This window comes from Accipiter gentilis, chromosome 35 (genome assembly GCF_929443795.1).
Source record: "Accipiter gentilis chromosome 35, bAccGen1.1, whole genome shotgun sequence".
Lineage (NCBI taxonomy): Eukaryota > Metazoa > Chordata > Aves > Accipitriformes > Accipitridae > Astur > Astur gentilis.
In genome coordinates, this window is record NC_064914.1 from 9,950,221 (window position 1) to 9,967,079 (window position 16,859).

Below are 16,859 nucleotides of genomic sequence, written 5' to 3' on the forward strand. Positions count from 1 at the left end.
GGCAGGGGGGGCCCCCCACTATTTCCTATGGGGCCCCCCGCTTCCCCCATAGGGCTGGAGCCCCCCTACTCACCTGGGGACCCCCCCATCTCCTATAGGCCCCCCCCCCCCACCTTTTATGCCCCTCCCTCCATGCTCTGGGACCCCCCCACCTCCCCCTATGGGGCAGGGTCCCCCCTCTCCTATAGGGCCCCCCCCCCATGCTGTGGCCCCCCCCAACTCCTCTGGGGCCCCCCCATCTCCTACTGGGCCCCCCCCTGCTATGCCCACCCCCACTTCCTACGGGGCAGGGGCCCCCCATTTCCTATGGGGCCCTAAACCTCCTCTAGGGCCCCCCCCCCCCCATGCTATGGGGCCCCCCACCCCCCTCTATGGGGCAGGACCCCCCTCCCCCACCCCCCCCCCCCCTCCTCAAGTCCCCCCCCCCCGCTTTCCGGGGTCGCTCCCCTCCCCCTCCGGGGAAGCCAAAGGTGGGGGGTACGGAGGGGGGGAGGGGAGGGGGGACGCCCCCCCCTCCCCCCCCCCAAAAACCCCTCGTTTTCGGGGAGCACCACGTTGAGGGCCAGGGGGAGGGGGAAGGGGTAGGGGTACGCGGCCACCAGCCGGGGGCCGTAGGGGAGGGGGAAGCTGGGGGGAGGAGGGGGGGGTCGGGGGGGTCCCCCCCTTTGCCCCCCTCCCCCTCCTCCCCCTCCCCCGATTTCGGGGTCCCCCCCCCGCCTCAGTAGAGCCAAAGGTTGTTCCTGAACCGGGTAACCCCCGCTGGGACCCGGCGACGGTGACACCCCCTCGCCCCCCGTCACCGCGTCGGCCCCGTCGCCGGGAATCGGGGGGGGCACGGCGACATCGTCACCCGGCGGCGGGGGAGGGCTGACGCCCCCTTTTTCCCCTCCCCCTTCCTCCTTCACCCCCGCCACCGCCGGCGGGGTGTAGGCGATGACGGTCGGCGGCGGCGGCGACGCGGGCGATGGCGGCGGCGACTCCGCCTGATGCCGTTTGGCGTGCCGGCTGAGCGCCGCCGCCGTCTTACAGACCTTGGCGCAGCGGCTACAGGCGAAGCGCAAGGATGGCCGCCGTCCCACGCGGGGGGTGGGGGGACCGGTTGTACCCACCCCCCCTCCCCCGCCGGACGTCCCCTCGTGTCCCCGTTGGTGTTTCCGTAATTTCCTCAAAGCCGTGAAAGTCTTCCCGCACACCCGGCACGGGTGTTGCCAATCCCGCCGCCGGTGCCCGTCCCCCGACTGTGCGTCACCGTCACCTTCGTCACCGTCACCCGTCGACCACCGTAACGAGCGCAACTTGCGGCGCCAACGGGATTTCTTCGCCTTGACGGTGCCGGTTGTGCTGCCGGTTGTAGCGCCGCCGGTTGTACCGCCGCCGGTTGTCTTCCGTTTGGGTTTGTAGGTGTAATATGGGCGCCAAAGACGGTCCTCGGCATCGCTGTCATCGTCGCCGCTCCGGCGGGAACAGGCGGCAGTGGCGGCGGCGCGACGCTGAGCAGTCGGGGAGGCGGTGGTGCCGGTGCCGGTGCCGGTGGTCTCCAACCGGAGGTCGGTCTCGGAGATGCGCCGCTTGACGATGGCTTCCTCGCCGATACGGACGGTGATTTGGCAAAGCGGTGCCGCCCGGCTCTCCCCCGCCGTCCCCACGTAAGCCGGTTTGGCCACGTAGGTCATGGTACGGCCGGCGGTGGTGGTGGAACCGGTGCCGGCAGCGGCAGGGGACGGTTGGGTTGTCGGCGCCGTCCCACTATCACCCACCGGCGCCTCCCCAGCCGCTCGCTGCGCCTCAATGTAATCCCGCAGCACCTGTTTCTTCATCGGCCGGGCCGCCGGCGCCGCCGCCGGTGCCGCCGGCACCGCCGGCACTGCTGCTGCCTCCCCCGCCCTCCCATTATAGGCGATAACGGAAGCGGCCGCCGCCCCGCTATGAACGATGACCGATGCTGACGGTCGCCCGTAGGCAATGACCGACGCCGGTTCGGGTCTCGGTGATGGGAAAGCGCCGACGGTCGCCGATGGCTCCACCGGATTGGCTGTCGGCAAGAGGATCCCATCAGCCACCAAGCCTTGACTGTAGGTCTTGTAGGGTCGCTTGTGCGCCCGCATGGGCAAGAGCCGGTAGAGCTTGAGGGCGTTGAGTTTGGGCTTGTAGCCGCCGTTGGGCGTCTTCTCGGAGGAGATGAGCCCTGGGTTGATGCCGTGAAAGGCTTTCTGGTGGGTCTTGAGGTTGTAGTAGGTGACGAAGGTCTCCCAGCAGAAGATACACTGGTAGCGGCGTTCGCCGGTGTGCCAGACCTCGTGTTTGGTGCGATATTCGGCCAAAGCGAAGACCTTGTCGCAATAACGGCAAGGGTACTTGCGTCGCCAAGAGTGGACATTAGCGTGACGCTTCAGGCTGGAGAGCGTCATGTAGGAGCGTTGGCAAACCCCGCACAGGTAGACCACGTGCCCGTCCACCACCTTCACCACCGGTTCCTGCTCGGGGATCAACTCCAACGCCCTGTGACGCAACAGCAATGCCTTCTTGCCTTGTTTCGGTGTCGGCGTGGCGGTGTTGGTGGTGACGGCGTCACCGTCGCGATGGCCGTCCTTGCAGAGGACCTCGTGGGTTTGCAATCTCTTGACGTGGATGAAGCTCTTGCCGCAATGCCGGCACGCCAAACCCCGGCGCCCCCGGTGAAGTTTGGCGTGTAATCCCAAGGCCGCCGCCGTGCTGAACCCTCGACCGCACAACCCGCAACGCAACGATGACGACGATGCCGATGACGGCGACGCCGTCACCGGTTCGGCAACCGCCGGCGTATCGCTCGACCGCGGCGGGCAGGTTAAATCAACCGGGGCGGCGGGTGAGCGGGGATCCCCCGTCACGGGGGGGGTCCAAGATCCGTTCATCTCCTTGGGGGTCCCCACTTCCAACCCTTGGAGGCAAGAGATACCTAACCGTCGGCCAACGGCGCCCAACTCGCGGGCAGCTGCCTGCGATGGGACGGCCAAGCGGGAGTTGTAGATGAAGTTGAGGACGTCGGAGAAGACGCCGGCTTGGACACCGGGAAGCTCCAAAACTTGGGCAGGGGTTGGGCAGGTGGGTTCTTCGGCCAAAGCTTGTTTGAAGAAGGGGCTGGATGCGGCCAAGACGTTTTTATGGGCTCGGAATTTGGTGTCCTCAGCGATGATGGTGACGTCACAGAATTGGCCCCTCAACCGTTGCTCGTTTAACTCCACCAGTAACGAACGGCAATGCCCGGCGTCCGACACCTCCACGACCGGAGCCATCCCCGCGGCGCCCACCTGTGGGATATGGGGAGTCAGTGGGGATGGGGGGCCCGGATGCCTGGGCCCCCTATTTGGGGACATTTGGACAGCTGGGTCCTCTCTATGGGGTCACCCGGACGCCCGGGTCCCCTATTTCGGGGGGTCCCGGATGCCTGGGTCCCTTCTATGGGGCTGGCCAGACCCCTGGGACCCCTATTTGGGGTCGCCCAGGTGCCTGGGTCCACTATTTGGGGGGCTCAGATGCCTGGGTCCCCTGTTTTGGGGGTCACCTGAATGCCTGGGTCCTCTCCATGGGGTCTCTCGGCTGCCGGGGTCCCTTCTGTGGGGCTGACTGGACGCCTGGGTCCCCTATTTGGGGACACTTGGACACCTGAGTTCCCTCCATGGGGTCCCTTCTGTGGGTCCTCGGGGGCCCCCGTGGCCCAGCCAGCCCCACTGCATGGGGGTCCCCAGCCCCACAGCATCCTCACACCCAGCCCCACATATCAGGGTCCCCCAGCCCCCCACAGATCAGCCCCACACTTTAGGAGTTCCCCAGCCCCACAGATCAGGGTCCTCCAGCCCCACAGTTTAGGGTTCCATCAGCCCCACACAACGGGGAGCCCTAGCCCCATGGATTGGGGTCCCCCAGCCCTCAAATTTAGGGCTCCTTCAGCCCCACAGCATGGGGACCCCCCCAGCCCCACAGCTCGCGGGTCCCCCAGCCCCACATATCACGCTCCCTCAGCCCCACATGTGCCCCCCCCCCCCAGCCCCACAGAGTAGGGTCCCCCAGCCCCATGGATTGGGCTCCCCCAGCCCCACACGTCCACTGACACCCCCCCCCCCCCCAACTACCCGGTGCCCCCCACGCTGTGGGTCAGGCTGCCCCATGCCATGGGGCTGTGTGTGTGGGGGGGTGTCCCTGTGCCGTGGGGCAGGGCATCCCCACGCCACGGGGCAGGGCAGGGTCCCCCCCGTGCCGTGGGGCTGAGGGTCCCTGCCCCACAGCGTCCCAGCCCCACGGCGCGTCCTGGCCCCCGCCCCCCCCGCGGCACCAAGGAGCCATTTTGCGTCGGGGCCTCCTCGGCCGGCGGCTAAAATGGCTGCGGGAGCCGCCGCGGCTGCGACCCACGGCACGACCCACGGCGCCGCACGCAGCATCACCCTCCGGCATCGCCCGCGAGCCTGAGGCTGCCCCACAGCACGCCCCACGGTGACCCCCGCAGCCTGACCCACGGCGCGACCCACGGGGTCAGCCGTGGCCTGACCCACGGTGCGACCCACGGCGTTGCCCGTGGCGTGGCCCACGGCGTCACCCCCTGACCCACAGCACGACCCACAGTGCCACCCGCAGGGCGGGGGCTGCCCCATAGCATGACCCACGGTGTCACCCACAGCCCGACCCACGGTGTCACCCGTGGCGTGACCCACGGCGTGACGAACGGCACGACAGCCGACCCACAGTGTGACCCACGGCCTGCCCCACAGCTTGAACCGTGGCCCGACCCATGGCACCTCCATCCCTGGGGCTGCCCCATAGCGTGACCCACAGCATGACCTATGGCAGTGGGGCTGCCCCACGGCGTGACCCACGGTACCTCCATCCCTAGGGCTGCCCCACAGCGTGACCCACAGCCAGCCCAGAGCCTGCCCCCCCCAACCCCACTAGCCCCCATGCTGCCCCCCAACCTGCCCCCCCTACCCCCTAGGACCCCTCTCCTGCCCCCCACCCCCAGGATCCTCCCCCCCCCAGCTCATTACTGGATCCCTCCTAACGACCCTTCCCAGACCACCCCCCACCTTTCCCAGCATTCCCTGCTCTGCCCCACGGCACCTCTGGGGGTCTGGGATGGCTCCTGGGGCCAAGGGATCCCCCCAAGATCATGGGGACCCCCCTCAAGGGCCAAGGGAGCCCCTCCCAATCATGGGATCCCCCCAAGTTCATGGGATTCCCCCAAGGGATCCCCCCAGGATCACAAGATCCCCCCCCAAGTTCATGGGATCCCCCCAGGGATCCCCCAGGGGTCATGGGATCCCCCCAAGGTCAAGCTCCCCCCCCACTCTGCCATGGCCGAGATCCAGCCCCATGGATCCCGGCAGATCCCAGCTCCTTTGCAGGCAACAGCCAGACACCCGGGGCCCCGGGGATCCCAAATCCACCCCGGGACCATCCGGCCTCCCAGATCCCAGGAGATCCCAGCTCCAGCCCCACTTATATCCATCCCCACGGATTCTGGGAGATCCCAGCTCCATCCCAGCTGAGATCCAGCCCCACGGATCACCAGAGATCCCAGCTGCATCCCAGCTCAGCTCCAGCCCCACGGATCTGGGAGGATCCCAGTTCCATTGCAGCTGGGATCCAGCCCCACAGATCCCAGGAGATCCCAACTCCACCCCAGTTCAGCTCCAGCCCCACAGGCCCCGGGTGATCCAGGATCCAGCCCAACCGATGCCCAGCCCCACGGATCCTGGGAGATCCCAGATCTATCGTGGCTCAGCCCCAGCCCTGCAGATCCCAGGAGACTCCAGACCCATCCCAGCTTAGCTCCAGGCCCATGGATCGCAGGAGATCCCACCTCCATCTCCACCAGTATCCAGTCCCACAGATCCTGGGAGATCCCAGATCCATCCCAGCCGGCATCCAGCCCCACAGATCCTGGAAGATCCCAGCTCCATTCCAGTTCAGCTCCAGCCCCACAGATTCCGGCAGATCCCAGCTCCATCTCTGCCAACATCCCACCCCCTAGATCCCAGGAGATCCCAGACCCATCCCCATCTTTATCCAATCCTCCAGATCCCGAGAGATCCCAGCTCCATCCCAGCTCAGCTCCAGTCCCACAGATCCCAGGACACCCCAGCTCCATCCCAGCTGGGATCCCGCCCCCCAGGTCCTGGCAGATCCCAGCTCCATCCCAGCTGGGATCCAGCACCATGGATCCTGGCACATCTCAGACCCGTCCCAGTTGGGATCCAGCCCCACAGATCCCAGGAGATCCCAGCTCCAGCCCAGCTCAGCTCCAGCCCCACAGATCCTGGCAGATCCCAGATCCCATCCAGGCAGGGATCCTGCCCGCCCTGCAGCTGGGATCTCCCCCCCCCCATCCCATGGGATCCCTCTCAGCCCAGCTGCCCCCTCCCTCCAGGATCCACCCCCGGCCCTTGGGATCCCCAGGGATCCAGTGGGGGGGGGGAAGGGGGTTGGGGGGGGCCTGGCTCTACCTGGTGCAGGGTGCGGCCCCCCCCGGATCCCGGGAGATCCCGGATGTGCGCAGCGGCCGGATCCTTCCCCCCCCCCCCGGCCCCCCCCTCCAGGCCCCAGCTCGTCGGAGGAGCCGAAGCCGCCTTGGCCGATCGCCCACCCGGGACCGGGGCCAGCGTCGCCGCCCGGGCCAGGATCCGGCCCCCCGCGCCCCACGGCGACGCCGGATCCGGCCCCCCGTCGCCCCGAATCCCTGCAGGAGTTGGGCCCCGTGCTCCATAGCACCCTGGGATCCGGTCCCCGCACCCCATGGCCCCACAGCAGCACCCCACGGCGCCGTGGGGCAGGATCTGGACCGCAGCATCTCCCCACGGCACCGTGGGGCAGGATCTGGCCCCCCCGCATCTCCCCACGGCACCGTGGGGCAGGATCCGGCCCCCCCCGCATCTCCCCACGGCGCCGTGGGGCAGGATCCGGCCCCCCAGCATCACCCCACATCACCACGGGGCAGGATCTGCCACTCCCAGCATCACCGCACAGCACCGTGGGGCAGGATCCAACCCGTTGCCACGGTGGCGGGGGGTTCTAGATCCCACGGGTTGCCGTGGCGATGGGAGGGGTTCTAGGTCAGGCAGGTCGCCATGGAGCTGCGGGGGTTGCCCAGGCAGGGTTGCCACGGCAACAGCGCCTACCTGTGAGCGGAGGCCTCATGGACTAGGTGTTGCTGCTCCGGGGGTCCTCGGTGGGGGGTCACAGCCGGCAGGGCCTCCTGGGGGGGGCGGGAACGGAGCGGGGTCAGTACACCCGGACACGGGGGTACCCAGGGTGCCGAGGAGGGGGGGCGCAGGCAGGAACACCCAGACGGGGGGGTCCCCGGGATGGAGGATGGGTAGGGGAGATGGGGTGCTTGGGAAACACCCGGCCGCATGACTGTTGTCGGGCAGCAACAGGCGGACGACAGAGTCAGGATCCCTCCCAGGCAGAGATGGGAAGGAGGTGTAGCTTGGCTACAGTCGGAGGGGCGATAAGGCAAGGCGCGTACAGGCAGAGCGGTGTAGCCTGGCTACAGTCGGAGGGGCGATAAGGCAAGGCGCGTACAGGCAGAGCGGTGTAGCCTGGCTACAGTCGGAGGGGCGATAAGGCAAGGCGCGTACAGGCAGAGCGGTGTAGCCTGGCTACAGTCGGAGAGGCGATAAAGCGAGGCAGGTACAGGCAGAGAAGTGTCTCCTGGTACACCCGTGGTTCCCAGAGGTGTCCCAACCACGTCACACCACAACCACAGGTGTGCAAGGTGTGACACAACTACAGCACACAATCACCGCACCAGCCACCCGTGGCTGTAGTGAGGCAGGGACAGGCAGGGGCACTTCAGTCCTGGCTCCTGTCTCCGGCTGTGCCAGCAACAGTTGGTCATCGTGGAGGGGGGAAGCTACAGTTGGAGGCAACAAGCGGGTCACAGTCTGGTGGTACAACGTGTGTGCATGCGGGTGACAAAATGACAGCTGGTGACAAAATGGTAGCGAGTAACAAAATGGAAGAGGATGACAAAGTGTCAGGCGGTGGCAAAATAGAGGGTGACAAAATGGTGGTGGGTGACAAAACGGTAGCGGGTGACAAAATGGCAACGGGTGACAAAATGGTGATGGGCGAGAAAGTGGCAGCAGCAGGTGACAAAATGGCAATGGGTGACAAAATAGCAGCGGGTGACAAAATGGCAGCAGGGGTGTGCGTCTCTGGGTATCACTTGACATGGGACACGTGATGTCATGGGAGTGTCGTGGAGGTTGGGACCGGGGACGTGACGTACAGTATGATGTCATCATCACCGCAAGGGAGACAAGCGTGATGTCACTGGGAGGGGGGAAGCTGACTGTGCCCCACGGTGCTGGGTACAGCCGGGTAAAACTCTCCTGGGATGTGTGGACGTGATGTCATCAGGGGGGTGCATGTCAGCTATGGTGTGATGTCATCACAGTGATGTCACGAAGGTGTATGTGTCCCACACAGGCAGATGCAACTGGGGGGCGGGGGGGGGGGGGATGTACAGTTGTGGGGCTGGGGGAGGCACCGCCTGACGGGGGGGTGGGGGGGGGGTTGTGCCAAGTGGGTCGTGGGGAGGGGCCGCAGCAGGGGTGGGGGGTACAGTCGGACAGGAGGTGACACGGGGCAGGGGAGGGGACACCCTGGGTACAGCCGATGACAGCGGGGGTGGTGTCAAGGGGGAGGGGAACAACCTGACGCAGCGGCTACAGCTGGAGGCCTAGAGGGACGGGGGGGGCACAGGTGGAGGGGACCCCCCCCATGCACACGCCCCCTCCACACACCCCCCCCCACACCCCTTCCCCATGCACACCCCCTCCCCCATCCACACCCCCTCCACCCCCCACCCCGGAAACCCTCCGTCAACCGGAACAACCCCGCAAGGAAACACCCGGACACCCCTCGTCCCCCTTCCCCACCCACCCCGGGGGTCACCGGGGAGGGGACCCCAAGTGTCACCAGCGGGGGACCAACACCTCCCTGCCTTTTCTTGCCCCCCCCACCCCCCCCGCCAAAGTACCACCGGAGACGCCTGACAACCTCCATCCGGCGATGACGGGGACGTCACCGTCACCGAGAGGCAACAGGCGGTGGCATCCCCGGTGATGGAGGACACCGTGGTGATGGGGGGGGGGGGGAAGATGTCACCCAACTGTTGCCATGGAAACAACCCCCCCAACACCCCTCCCCCCACCCAACAACCCCCCCCTCCCCCCCCAAGGTCCTGCCAGGGGAAAGACCTTTCACCTGCAGCCAATGAGGGAGCAGAGTAAAAGGGGGACCCCGCCCCATGTCACACCCCCCGTGGGCCAATGGAATAGCGGGGAATGCAGACGTCAGGGCTCACCTGGATGCTCATTGGCTGGGCTGGGAGTGATGTCACGAGGCCCCCTTCCTACCACAAGCCCTTGCGTCGGGTGTTGTTAAAGGAACAGGCAGCAGCGGAGGAGGCTGGGGGGGGTGTGCGAGGGTGGGGTCAGGTGGGTGACGCACACAGGCGGACACGGGTGACGGACGTGTCACCGCGCTCCCCGAGTGTGCGCGAGGGGCTGGGGACACCCCTCGGCCCGCAGGTCGGGGTGACGCAGGCTACAGTCGCACACGTGTACAGGCGGAAAAGGGGGGGTGCAGCAGGCGGGGGGGGACGTGCGGACACCCACCTACCCACCCACCCACCCAGCCGGTGGGGGGACAGGCGGTGCACGGCACGGCGGGTGCGCGCGTGTAACGTGTGTGACGCGGCGGGGGTACGCACAGGCGCACCACGCACAGGCCGCACGCGCACGCAATGCGTGCAACACCCGCGCTGCGCACACGCACACCCAGCGCGCACACCTCCGCAACACGCGCAGCAGCCCCGGCTCGTGCACGCGCACCCCTGCACTGCACACACCAGCCGTAGAACACACGCGGGTACGACGTACCCAACACCCGCAGCACACACACACCGCACATGCACGCGTACAACGTGCACAACACCCACACCGCGCCCACCCACCCCGTGCATGCATGTAGACAACGCACACAACACTTGCGCTGCACACAACAGCGTGTACACAACGTACAGGCAAACACCCACAGCGTGCGCGCACCGTGCACGGTCCGTGCACACCTGCAGCGTGGGCAACACCCGTGCTGCACACACACACGGAGTACGCGCACGTACACAGCACGGGTAACACCCACACTGTGCACACCAGCACGTACGCAACGCACACAACCACCGCCGCGCGCGCAGTCCACGCGTGTACACAACACACACAACATCTCCGGTGTGTGCACGCTGTGCCCAGGCGGTGCACACGTGCCACACGTGCAACACCTGCACTACACACGCGTACAGAGTGCATGCACACACAGAATCCACGAACACCCCCAGCACGCAGCCCGTGGACATAGACAACGTGCACAACACCCCCAGCGCGCACACACACAGAGTGCGTGCAACACCCACGCTGTGCACGAACACCCCCAGCACAGTCTGTGCACATAGGCAACACCCACAGCAGACACGCAACACCTGCACTGAACACGCAACAGCCACAGCGCATGGACATATACAACACCCGCACCACACACACACACACTGTGCACGCGCATGCACAACGCACGCAACGCACACAACACCCGTGTTGCACACACACAGCGTTCACGTAACACCCACAGCACACGCGTGCACAGAGTACTTGCACATATATGACACACACAACACCTGCACTGGACACACCAGCACATAGACAACACACACAACAACCGCAGCATGCACAGTCCATGCACATACACAACATACGCAACACCTACGGCACGCACACACGCAACACACGCACACGCATGTAACCTGCACTGCACACACCTACGTAGCGCGTGCATGTACACAACGCACACAACACCCGCACTGTGCACACGTACACAACACACGCAACACCTGCACTGCACACTCATGCACAGAGCACACAGAGCACACAACACCCGCGCTGCACACGTGCTCCGTGTGTGCACGTGCACAACCCCTGTGCTACACACAACAGCCATGGTGCACGGACATATACAACGTGCACAACACCCACAGTGCGCGCACACAGAGTGCGTACACGTACACAACGCACGCAACACCCACACTGGACACAACAGCACGTACACAACACACGCAACACCCACAGCACACCCAGAGAGCACACACACGTATACAACGCACACAACACCCGCACTGCACACAACAGCACGTACACAACACCCACGGCGTGTGCACACCCCCAGCACAGTCCACGCATGTACGCAACGCACAGAACACCCGCAGCACACACGCACAGAGCACACGCATATACACAACCTGCACACCCCCCCGTGCGCGCACATACACAACGCATACAACACCCACAGCGCACACAAACACCCTGCACAGAGCAAACGTGCGTCATGTCTGCACACGTGTGCACACACGCGTGACCCCCACGCACACACACAGACTGTGCTCACACCCTGCACACACGTGTGTGCCACACGCTACAGGCGCGCAGCACCTGCACCTGCACGCTGACAAGCACGTGAATGCACCCTGCACGCACACGCAGTGCACAACCATCGCACACGTGTGTCTCATGCCTGTGCCAGTAGACTGACACACACGCAATGGTACAACCGGCGCTCACACCCTCACCCTGACACCCCTCACACGCGTGCACAACGTGACACAACACACAACACACACGGACACACAATCGCACATGGGCACGTGACACTCACAACCACATGTGGACACAACCACACACAGAGATTTGACACACACAGCCACACACGGACACGACACGCAAGCACGCACAGACGCACAACTGCACACGGACAAAACACGCTCACAATCACACATGGATGTACAACCACACACGGACGCTTGACACACACAGCGACATGCGGATGCACAACCCCACACGGATACAACACACGGACACAACGCACAACGACACATGGACACACGACCCACACATGATGCCATGCAGATGCACAGCTGCACACGGACACTTGACACACAACCACACGCGGACGCTTGACACAATCACACACAGATGCACAACCACGCACGGACATGACGCACTCGCGGAGGCACACGGATGCACAACTGCACACGGACACTTGACACACACAACCACCCACGGACGCACAACCGCACACGGACAAACAACCCCCCCGCAACCACACGCGGATGCACAACCGCACATGGCTGCACAACCGCACACGGACACTTGACGCACACAACCGCACACGGACACCCGCCCCGCACACCGACACACGGACGCACACCCCACACCCGCCCGCGCACCGACACGCAACCGCCCGCACAAACACCCAGCCGCACCCCCCCAGCCCCCCAACAGTCGCACACGCACAACCGTACCCGGCTGCCCCCCAAAACCCCCCCGAAACCCCCGGGTTCAGACTCCCCCCATCCCAGCAGCACTTGGGGGGGTGTGCAGGGGGGTCTTGGGGGGCGAGTGCCTTTTGGGGGGGTCCAGGGTGGGGGCCCGGGGTGGGGTAGAGACATTTTGGGGGCGCGGGGGGGGGGTCATGGGAGGGTGTTGCAGGGGGGCGGGGCACTTTGGGGGATCCCAGGGCACTTTGGGGGTCCCGGCGGGGGCATTTTGGGGGTGGGCGGGTACCCAGGGCAATGGGGGGGGCTGAGGGGGTCATCGGGCCGGTAAGGACCCCCCTGTTCACCGGGGGGGGTCGGTACCGGGTTGGGGGGGGGTGTCCCGATCCCGTGACAGGCCCGATACGGAGTGGGGGGTCCCAGTGTCCCCCAGGGGCGGGTGTCGGGGGGGGGGGGTGTCCCGATCCAGGGGAGTGTCCCGGTTCCCCCCAGGGGTCCCGGTGCCGGGGGGGTCGTTACCGGGGCCTGTCCCGGGGCCGGTTGATGTCGCGACGGCGGCGGCGGCGGCGGCGGCACAAGATGGAGGCGGCGCCGTTGGGCCCCGGGTGGGAGGGAGCCCCCCCCCGCCCCACGCCACGGGGGACACGGGGGGGACACGGGGGGGGACGACGGGGAAACCGGGTGTGCGTCCCCCCGTTGGGGGTGACGGCGGAGGAACGGGGAGACGAGGGGACGTGGACGGGGGGACGGCGAGGGGGACACAACCGGGGGCACAACCGGGGGTACAGTCAGGCGGCACAAGGGGGGGGACGGTGGGACACAACCGGGGCGCACAGTCGGGGGGTTGGTGGGACACAACTGGGGGGCACAGTCGGAGTGGGGGCACGGCAGCACACAACTAGGGGACACAGACGGGGAGTCGGGGGGGCACAACTGGGGGCACAACCAGGGGCACAGTGGGGCAGACGTGGGGGACAGAAGCAGGGACACAGGTGGGGGACACAACCGGCGGACACGACTGGGGGTACAGCAGCACGCAACCAGGGGCACGACCAGGGACACAGATGGGGGTGTCGGTGGGACACAACCGGGGGTACAGCAGAACACAACTCGGGGCACGACCGGGGGACACAACTCTGGGTACGGCAACTTGGGGTGCAACCATGGGACACAAGCAGGGGTACAGCCGGACACAACTGGGGACACAACCGGGGGACACAGCTGGGGCTACAGTGGCACACAACCACGGACACAGCCGGGGTACAACAGCACACAACGGGGGACACAACTGAGAGATGACCGGACGCAAGCGTGGACACAACTGGGGATACAACCATGGACACAACAGCACACACGGGGTACGCAACCACTGACACAACGCACAGGGCTGGGCGTACCACAGACCACAGCTCAGCGCGTGGGTGTCTGTGTGTGTGTTGGGGCCTCAGTTGTAGCACCATGTTCCCGGCATTGCACCGTGTCACGAGTTGCATCATGTTGTGTCGCGTTGTCACCGTATTGCCAGCTACATTGTGCTGCACGGTGTTGTGGACTGTATTGTACGTCAGTGTGGTCCGCGTGGTGTTGTAGGCCGTGTCGCACGTCAGGCTGTGCTACACGGTGTTGCGGGTCGTGCTGTGCAGTGGGTTGTATTGCACATGCAGGTTGTGTTGTGTGGTTGGTTGTGGAACATGGTCGCAGGTTGTGTCATGCAGCAGGTTGTGCTGTACGTCAAGCTGCGCTGGATGGTGTTGCGGGTCGTGATGTACATCACGTTGTGCTGCACAGTGTTGTGGGTCGTTGTTGTGTGGTGGGTTGTGGTGCGCGTCAGGCTGTGCTGCCCGGTGTTGTGGGCTATACTGTGCATCAGACTGTTCTGCTCGCTATTGCAGGCTGTGTTGTATGCCAGGCTGTGCTGCGCAGCGTCGAGGGTTGTGCGGTGTGTCAGGCTGTAGTGCACAGTGTCACGGGTTGTGTTGTGTGTCAGGCTGTGCTGTACAGTGTTGCGGGTTGCGTTGCACGTCAAGCTGTGTTGCACAGTGTTGCATGCTGTGTTGTACATCAGGCTGTGCTGCGTGGGGTTGTGTTGTGTGTCAGGCTGTGGTGCTCAGTGTCATGGGTTGTGTTGTGCGTCAGGTTGCACTGGACGGTGTTGCGGGTCGTGTTGTATGTCAGGCTGTGTTGAGCCGCACGTTAGGCTGTGTTGCACAGTCTTCGGGGTTGTGTTGTACATCAGGTTGTGCTGCAGGGTGTTGTGGATTGCGTTGTGTGTCAGGCTGCGCTGCTGCTTGGTGTTGTATACTGCTGTATGTTAGATTGTGCCGCACAGGGTTGCAGGCTGTACTGTACAGCAGGTTGTGCTTTGTGGGGTTGTGGCTTGTGTCGTGTGTCCCGCTATGGTGCATGGTGTTGCAGGTCACGCTGTGCGGCAAGTTGTGTTGCATGTCAGGCTGTGCTGCACACCATTGTCGGTTGCGTGTGTGTTGGGCTGTGCTGCACGGCACGTTGGGCTGTGTTGTGCATCAGGCTGTGCATCACAGTGTTGCAGGTTGTGTTGCACATCGGGCTGTGTTGCAGCGTCACAGGTTGTGTTGCATGTCACACAGTGCTTCAGGCTGTGCATTACAGCATTGCGGGTTGTGTTGCACAGTGTTGTGGTTGTGCATCATACCGTGCTGCGTGGAGTTGTGGGTTGTGCTGCACGTCAGGCTGTATTGTGTGGCGTTGTGGGTTGCGTTGTGTGTCAGGGCGTGCTGCAAGCTGTTGCAGGTTGTGTTGCATGACAGGTTGTGTTGCACGACAGGTTGTGTTGCACGTCAAGCTACGTTGTGTGGCATTGCCGGCTGTGTTGTGTGTCATGATGTTGCACGGTGTCACGGGGTTGCGTTGTGTTGCACACGGTGTTGCTGTACGTCAGGCTGTGCCGCACAAGCGGCACCGTGTGCCTGCACGCCCCAGGGACGAGCGTGTCCCTCGCTGTGTAACCTCACTGCCTGTGCGCTGCTGTACCATCGTCCCAGGCGTGCCCCCCGTCACACCTCTGTGACGAGCTCTTGTGCCCCCCGACGTCCCCAGTCGTGTTGCCAGCTGTAGGGTGCTGTTGTACCCACCCCCAGGTCCCATTGTACCCCACAATTTCCCAGGTTGTGGACCTCAGGACACAGGGACCCCACTGGTGACGGTGACAAGATCCCACCAGGTCGGAAACGCCACCAATGCTGGGGGACACCCCCCCCCCCCCAGTGACAGGGAATGGAGTGACGTGGACCCCACTAGTGACACGGAGACCCTGCTAGTGACAGGGGGCTGAAATACCCCCTCCCTGACCCCCCAAACCGTCCTGCTCCCCCGAAATACCCCTCTCTGTCCCCCCCCACTACCTAACTGCTCCCCAAAATACCCCCTCCCTGCCTTCAGCTGCCCCCCAAATACCCCCTCCCTGTCTCTCAAACCTTCCTGCACCCCCCAAACCCTCCTGCTCCCCCAAAATAACCTTCCTGTTCCCCAAACCCTCCAACACCCCCTCCTTGTCCCCCAAAACGTCCTGCTCCCCCCAAATCCCCCCTCCTTGCCTCTAGCTGCCACCCCAAACCCTCCTGCTCCCCCAAAACAAGCCTCCCTAACCCCAAAACCTCCTGCTCCCCTAAATATGACTTCCCTGCCCCGAACTGCACCCCCAACCCTCCTGCTGCCCCCAAAACTCCCTTTTCCTGCCTCTTCCCGCCCCCAAATCCTCCTGTTCCCCCCCAATCCCCCTTCCCTGTCCCTAATGGCCCCCAAACCCTTCTGCTCCCCCCGTCCCAACGCCCCCCACTCCCTGCAGCCTCTCCCACCATCCACGACCCCTCCCGCCTACCCCAGACCCTTTCCCGCCGTCCCTGAGGCCGCTGTCACCACCCCGGGCTCGCACCTCCTCCGCCGCCCGGGAGTAGGCCCAAGCCGCGGCCTTTCCCAGCGGCGGTGGCCGGGCCGGGGAGCAGGCGGCGCGGGCGGGGCGAGCGGGCAACACCGCGGCGGCGCAGGCCGCGGTCTGGAGGAGCGCTTCGGCAATCTCCGGCCGCTTCGGCAATCTCCGTTTACTTCCGGCGACGCTTCGGAAAACTCCGGTGGCTTCGGCAATTTCCGGCAGCTTCCGGCAGCGCTCGGCCCTCGGAGGCGGGACTCGGAGTGCTCGGGCGTTGGGGGCGGGGCTTTCCGCCGCATCGCTTCATAAATTATTCATGAACCGATCCCACCGCGGTAGGGGGGGGGAGACCGCCGGAGGTTCGTCCCTTCGGTGTTCCACAGAGCAATCGCCCCCTCCCTCCGCCGCGTCCCCACGGAACGCTAACGGAGTCAGCTTCCCCCTCCCCTCCCCACCCCCTCTATCCCACCATCCCCCCCTCCCCGCTCCGCGCCTCCCTACCACCCCCCCTTTACCGCTCCACCGCTTGGTACGCTCTGACCACGCCCCCTTCCCGCCCCTGCCGCTGTCCGCGGTCCGCCCCGTGCAGGGGGCGAGTCT

General features: G+C 65.3%; 2 protein-coding genes across 2 annotated transcripts; one reads left to right on the forward strand and one right to left on the reverse strand.

Annotated features, from left to right (window-relative positions):
- Positions 1 to 422: 422 nt before the first annotated feature.
- ZBTB4 (zinc finger and BTB domain containing 4) lies at positions 423 to 9,107 on the reverse strand (the record flags this gene model as incomplete). Its single annotated transcript, XM_049792549.1, has 3 exons — positions 9,014 to 9,107; positions 7,146 to 7,222; positions 423 to 3,287 (listed from the first exon to the last, which is right to left on the reverse strand). A coding segment is annotated over exon 3 (2,850 nt), but the record flags the coding sequence as incomplete, so codon positions are not given.
- On the forward strand, positions 7,949 to 16,750 carry LOC126034623 (uncharacterized). The gene is made up of 3 exons (XM_049792550.1): positions 7,949 to 8,176; positions 12,848 to 13,137; positions 13,577 to 16,750. Exons 1-3 carry the CDS (start codon positions 7,949 to 7,951, stop codon positions 14,538 to 14,540), a joined length of 1,482 nt encoding a protein of 493 aa, XP_049648507.1. The 3' UTR covers positions 14,541 to 16,750.
- Positions 16,751 to 16,859: the final 109 nt, after the last annotated feature.

What these genes read in the sequence shown, in the direction of transcription:
- LOC126034623 (XM_049792550.1), top strand. Translation starts at nt 7,949, where the DNA reads ATGACAGCTGGTGACAAAATGGTAGCGAGTAACAAAATGGAAGAGGAT. An exon ending in GTGACAAAATGGCAGCAGGG is followed by an intron (nt 8,177 to 12,847) that starts GTGTGCGTCTCT and finishes GGTTCCCCCCAG; the next exon opens with GGGTCCCGGTGCCGGGGGGG. An exon ending in AACCGGGGGCACAACCGGGG is followed by an intron (nt 13,138 to 13,576) that starts GTACAGTCAGGC and finishes CGGGGGACACAG; the next exon opens with CTGGGGCTACAGTGGCACAC.